The sequence below is a fragment of the Cynocephalus volans genome, chromosome 16 (genome assembly GCF_027409185.1).
Source record: "Cynocephalus volans isolate mCynVol1 chromosome 16, mCynVol1.pri, whole genome shotgun sequence".
NCBI classification, from domain to species: Eukaryota; Metazoa; Chordata; class Mammalia; order Dermoptera; family Cynocephalidae; genus Cynocephalus; species Cynocephalus volans.
Window position 1 is genome coordinate 25,562,670 of NC_084475.1, and position 6,000 is coordinate 25,568,669.

The 6,000-nt window shown below is 46.3% G+C and overlaps 1 protein-coding gene across 1 annotated transcript in view; it reads right to left on the reverse strand.

Annotated features, from left to right (window-relative positions):
- SLC28A3 (solute carrier family 28 member 3) overlaps positions 1-2,221 on the reverse strand; it is a 53,593-nt gene extending 51,372 nt beyond the window's left edge. Inside the window, exon 1 of the mRNA XM_063080399.1 lies at positions 2,165-2,221. Coding sequence (XP_062936469.1) covers positions 2,165-2,221 — 57 coding nt within the window. The remainder of the gene's footprint in view (positions 1-2,164) is intronic.
- Between the last annotated feature and the right edge of the window lie 3,779 nt (positions 2,222-6,000).

Consider the following 6,000-nt stretch of genomic DNA (forward strand, 5'->3'; position numbering starts at 1 on the left):
GATTCCTTCTCAGATGCCTTAGCACACACAAAGGCTGGGGACCTGGTGCCGGCCTGCCCGTTCCTTCACCCTGTTCCCCACCTCTGTCCCAGACCCCCATGCACCCTTCTCTCCCAGGCCGCTGGGCCCGTGCGCACACGGTTCTCTTTGCTTGCAGTGCTCTGCCCGCTCCCGCTCCTGCCTTGGCTGGAAAACCCCTGCCCATCTGTTAAGGCTTCACTGACGTTCTCTCTCTCTCTGTGATGCTGCCATGGACTCCCCAGTCGGCCCAGCTCCAGCTATACATTTATTTACAGTGCACTTTGTGCAAACCTCCAGTATTGTTTTACATTACATTATATTGTAATCGCTTGCTTGCTTCTGCCTGTCCTGCTCCTCGAGGGCAACAAAGGTGTATTATTCTTTCTCGGTTGGTATCCCTTCTCAGCAGTGGCTATATCTAGGGGATGGTTAGTGATTCTGCTAAATAAATACGTATCTCCAGAAATTCTTGTTGAAAAGCAAGCATTGGAAGAGATAATCTGGTCAGCATGCGTTGGTGTTGGTGTTACTGGTATGGTGCTTTGCTGGGCAGGAGATGCCCTGATCAGGCCTGGGGATGCTGTTTCCACGGAAGAGAGTGATAGACAGAAAGCAGGGCTGCCGCCGTGTGTCCTCCTGACGTTTGTGAGCGGCAGCTGTGATGACCTGGGCCCTTCTGCATCGCAGACACCTATCCTCACTGCCTTACTCTCTTTGACTTCATCCCATGCCATCCATTCCCTTCTCTGGGAGTATAATGGCCCTGTGCTTTGTGCCTTTTCCTTTATTGACCCTTATAGAGAAGATCAGGGTATGCTACCCCCAAAATATGCACTTTGGCATAAGGAAACTTTGAACTGAAGACAATAGAGAAAAAGCTCTCTGCTCTCCCCCCATCCTCCTAAAAGCAGGGAATAAAGTCTCCTTGCACAGGTGTTCCCCTCTCCCACACAAGGAAGAAAAGAGCAACCTGATGACCTTAATGATGCAGCCCTGCCTTCCACCAGTTCCATAGTGACCATGGACTTTCCAGTCACCTTTCCACAATTTATTGGCCCAAAAGCCCAACCCCCCTTTCTTTTGTCTAGTCACTTCTCTATAACGTGTTGCCCTTTGTTAAAATGGTTTATAAGCTCCAGAGTCTGACCTCTTCTTTGGATTTTCCACCTCTTTTCTGTGAAGCCCTCACACATGTGAAATTTAAAATATTAATAAAATTTGGATGCCTTTCCTTCTGTTAATCTGTCTTTTGCCATTTTAATTTTCAGGCCTCAGGGACTGAATAGAAGAGGGTAGAGGAAGTTTTTTCTCTCCGACACTTAGAGCCTATGATATTAGCATCACTGTGACCATTGTACAGATAAGCAAACTGAGGCTCAGGGAAGTTACGGTAATTCGTGGGGAAAACAGGACTCATGTCAAAGCCCTTTTACCTTGCTCTTTCCTTTCTTTGCTAGCACCTAAAAGTTTTGATTTGCCCATGTGGTGACCATGAAGGGCCAAGGGCCTGCTCACACCTGCTCACACCTGCTCATGTGGCTTTGTACCTTCTCCAGAACTCCCATGCTGACTGTCATGTCAGGAGAATAGCCCGGTGTTTGTGACAGGCCACCCTCCAGGCTCTACAGCACCCAGCCCTGAGCTGAGCAGCACCATCCGCTCAGGGAGTTTTGGCTGATGACAAGACTGGTTTGCGACCCAGCTGCTCTGGGGCAGGTACTGGGCCGCCATCTAAGGGGCTGAGGGCCCTGGTGTAAGAGAAAGGAAACCTGAGGTGCTAATTTTGTCCACAAGATGAATTCCCCCCATTCTTTCCTTCTCACAGCTCTTTGCAAAGGTGCCTACAGGTAAATACCTGCTATGAGCCCAAGGAGGGAAAATAAAAGCAGCAGGAGGAGGCAGTCCTGTTTCTCAGTGACAGGCAAGTTGGGATCAAAACACATCCAGCTAAAAGAGACCTTTCAGGTTTGTCAACTCAAAAGTGCTCAAGAAGAAAAAAATAATGGGCTTGGAGTGTGCCATTCAAAATCTTACTGTGTCTCAACAATCCCAGGGCTTTAGTTAAGAAATTTGCCAGGAGGGTAAGAAAAACACGTTGTTTCCTCTTACTCGGTCTTAAACAGAAGATGCTGCTGCTGCTCACCTGGAAGGCTGCGTTGCTGTGCTCGGCGCCGCGGGCCGCTGTGCGCTGCAGTTCCATGCTGCTGCTGCTGCTCCTGCTGCTACTGCTGCTGCTGCTGCTACTGCTGCTGCTCCTGCTGCTGCTCCTGCTGCTGCTGCTGGGCTCCGGATTCTTCTCAGATGTCCGGCCTCGAGCTCCTCCGTGCCTGGGAGAACGAACACAGCCTCTGCTGGTTTCAGAATGCCACCTGCTGTTGTAGGGACCTGGGCACTGCTTTGGTCTGGCAGCTTCTACAATCCTGTAGTCTCCTCAGTGACTTGGGCTGACTCTTGGTGGGGGTGGGGCAGGTGGGGCTGGAGGGGCAGGTAGGGCAGGAGGGGCAGCTGGGGCGGGGTGGAGGAGTGGAAGCTTCTAGTTCTGGCCCGCCCACTCCATTAATCTTTCCCATTATCGCCTTTGTTGGCTTTCCATTTTCACACCTGGGGAGAAAGCTCTCGTAGCACATAAAACAGAAAATGACACGTTATAGTTCCTTAATGAAACTTCTGTGTGTGGTGTAGGAGACTAGGAGTGGCGGTGCTGGGGGTTGGCAGGAAGCACAAGTGCCCACTGCCATCAAGTTGTTACCGACAGGCCAGGCTCGGCTGCCCTCTCGCATCAAACCTATGACCTGAAAGTCCAAAAGTTGGTGCAAGGATTGGAAGATTTATTCAGATTTCCGGTTACTCAATTAAATGTTTAACCGAGTAAACAAACAAAGAGAAAAGAGGAGCAGTGGGGTCCAGTTTAGCCTGGTCCCAATCAGCGGGGCCAATCTGTTCCACTGACAGTAATTGATAAGAGCAGTTCTCCCCACTGTTGTCGGCATAAAGAAGAAAAGTACCCACTAGATTTAAATCAGAGAAACAAAGCATAGCTGGGAGCCCTCTAGGGTGCACCTACACAGCAGTCGATACGATCCAAACAAACAGCAGAAGAGGGCTCGGAAAACCAGAGAAAGGTAAAGAGAATAAAGCATCGCCTTGTCAGAATGTAGGCCAGGGACTCCGGGAGAGACCTACCAGCAGCAGAGACACGGGAGCAGAATAGTCCCAGTGGCCACTTGCCTCTTGCAGCTGGAGTCTTCTCTGGTGTCCAAAGCTTTCCAGTTTTTGCCAGTGATTAAATTAGTCTCTTGGATTCCAAAGTCATAGAAATAAACAATGTGCCCAACAGTAAAGCAGCAACGCTTTATTAAAAGAGATAGACTTATGCATAAGGGGGGTAGCAACAGTAAAGCTGGCCCCTCCAGGGGAGCTGTTCAGTCTTTTATAGGGAAAGGAGTTAAGGGGTACAGGCCAGCGTCACTGGAGGTGGTCCGTTCTGTTCTTCCTGGTTGCAGCATGGGCGCATGCTCAGTAGGTCCAAAATGGCAGTGGTGTTCATCATTGTCACCCCAGGAGAGTCATTGCAGCAGTCACCTTGGTGCTTTGGGCGCAGGTGGGAATTCCTAAAGGGATCTTACGGTTAATCTGTAACTTCTACAATTATAGTAAACAAGCCTTGGGGAGGGGTTTTGCAACTCAGTAAATATGTTTCCTCTCTTATCTCAGTCTGTTTTGTCAGGGCAGCCCCTGGGGTAATCATTTGCCCTGAGGGGTCTCATGACTGAGGAGTGGAAAAGTAACAAAGTGTCCTCTGCAGGAAAAATGGAGTCAGCTTGGTTCACAGGCCTGGCCTTACTCTGTTTCAAAGTGATCCCTTACTCTGTGCCAGGTATGTATGAGATAAATGATGGTCTCGGCTTATTTCCAGAACAACTCCGTATTCCACTCGGGCAAACTGAGATGTGGGGAGATGAACCAGTTCAGAGTCATTTAGCTAATAAAGGGACAATGAGAAGTGTCATATTCAGGTCTAGTTCACTCCAAAGTCTTTTCACTTCATCCCTGCTTTAGACTAGGTTGCTTTCAGAAACCCAACTCACAGAAATGCAGATACATGGCAGATAAACGAGAGGTGATAGACTGTTCACTTAATGAAAGGATTCTTTACTTTAGGAAAGTATTGGCTCTGGGATTCTTTCAAAATAGGCATTTTCCCCTAGTACATTTATTTTATTTTATTTATTTATTAATTTTTTTAAAAAGATGACCGGTAAGGGGATCCTAACCCTTGACTTGGTGTTGTCAGCACCACGCTCAACCAGTGAGCCAACTGGCCATCCCTATGTGGGATCCGAACCCGTGGCCTTGGTGCCACCAGCACCGCACTCTCCCAAGTGAGCCACGGGCCGGCCCTCCCCTAGTACATTTAAAAGGAACTACTAGGTATCTGATAATTGTAACAGTGTGGCTTCTGTGGAAACACTGAAAATAAGTGAGAAACTAGAATTAAAAAATTGAATACTGCAAAACACTAGCAAAAGAATGGAAAAAAAATACCAACTATCACTAGTGGTTATTTTTGGGTTGTGGTTTTTGTGGGTGGTTGCTACTTTCCTATTTATACTTTGTTGAGTTTCTATAAAGAGCATGATTTGCTTATCATGATATAGACTGCAGATATATATATGACGGCTGAGGGCTCACAGCAACGTACTGTGTGGGTTCAGATCCTGCCTCTACCTGATGGCCCATTCATTCAGGTGTTGTCTGTGGCTGCCAGCACCACAGGGCAGAGCTGATGAAGACTGCATGGCTCAGGGACCAAAGTGTTCACTACCTGGCCCTTTACGGAAAACTGTGCTGCTCTCTGATTACGAGTCATATGAATTTGGGCAAGTAGCTGTGCTGTCTGTGCTTCAGAATCTTCAACTATAAAATGGAGATAACAGCACCCATTTTAAAGGATTGCTAAGATGATAAAACGGGTTAATACTTGCACACTTGAAAACAAATGGGAAAAAAACCCACACGAAATAGTGCCTGACATAATTCAACACCATCCAAACATTCTTTATGCTTTAGCTCTTTAGTGCCTCTGACTGATAAGACTTGGGAATTTTTATTAGTTCGTCCCTGTAATTGCAAAATGCATAATTAGTCGTCACTGTGTTACCAAAGGCAAAACGTCCAGTTGGGAGTGATCGAGAGGTACAGATAAATAGAAAGCAGATATGTGGACAACTTTCACTGTGAAATTGTTGGAAGAAACCAGTTGCTGCAACCCGATATTTTGAACTTTACGAACTTGAGTCAATTTAAGGATGATCCTTATTTTCTGGAGGAAAATACAAAAATCTTCATGTTACCATTTATGTTTGCTATTGCAGAAACTTGACTCAAATGCCTCACATTCTTGCAGATATGGTTATAGGAACCTTTTAAAGTGCAGCAAACCAATGTGTTTTCTTCCCCTTGGCTATAGCCAAATATTTGAAAAGAGTGCAAGCATATCCGAGGGCGTGACGTTGTGCAAGCGAGAGCACTGTACAGCGTTGATTAAAAGATGTAGTGACCCCCTCTTCCATCCTCTGACCACACCAGCCTTTTAGAAAAAATTGAAACCTAATTAGGATAAATTGCATATACAACCATGATACTAAAATGCCCAAACAGTGTCATATCCTGAGAAGTTTTAATTTAAAATGGTATGTATCCGAAGACTATATTAGAATTTTTTCTTTTTTGGCAGCTCATCAGTGTGGGGATCTGCACCCTTGACCTTGGTGTTATTAGCTAACGAGCCATCCCTGAAGACTATATTTAAGGAACATTTAGAATTAATGAAAATTCATACTCTTCCCTTACAGCACCAGAATTAATTTGGTTTATGAGGCTATCACTTTCAATGGTGGTATCTGGATACAAGCTGCGACTCATTTTGCGCAATTTGGAAATAGAAATTTTGATCAGAAAATGATATAAAAGGCCCTT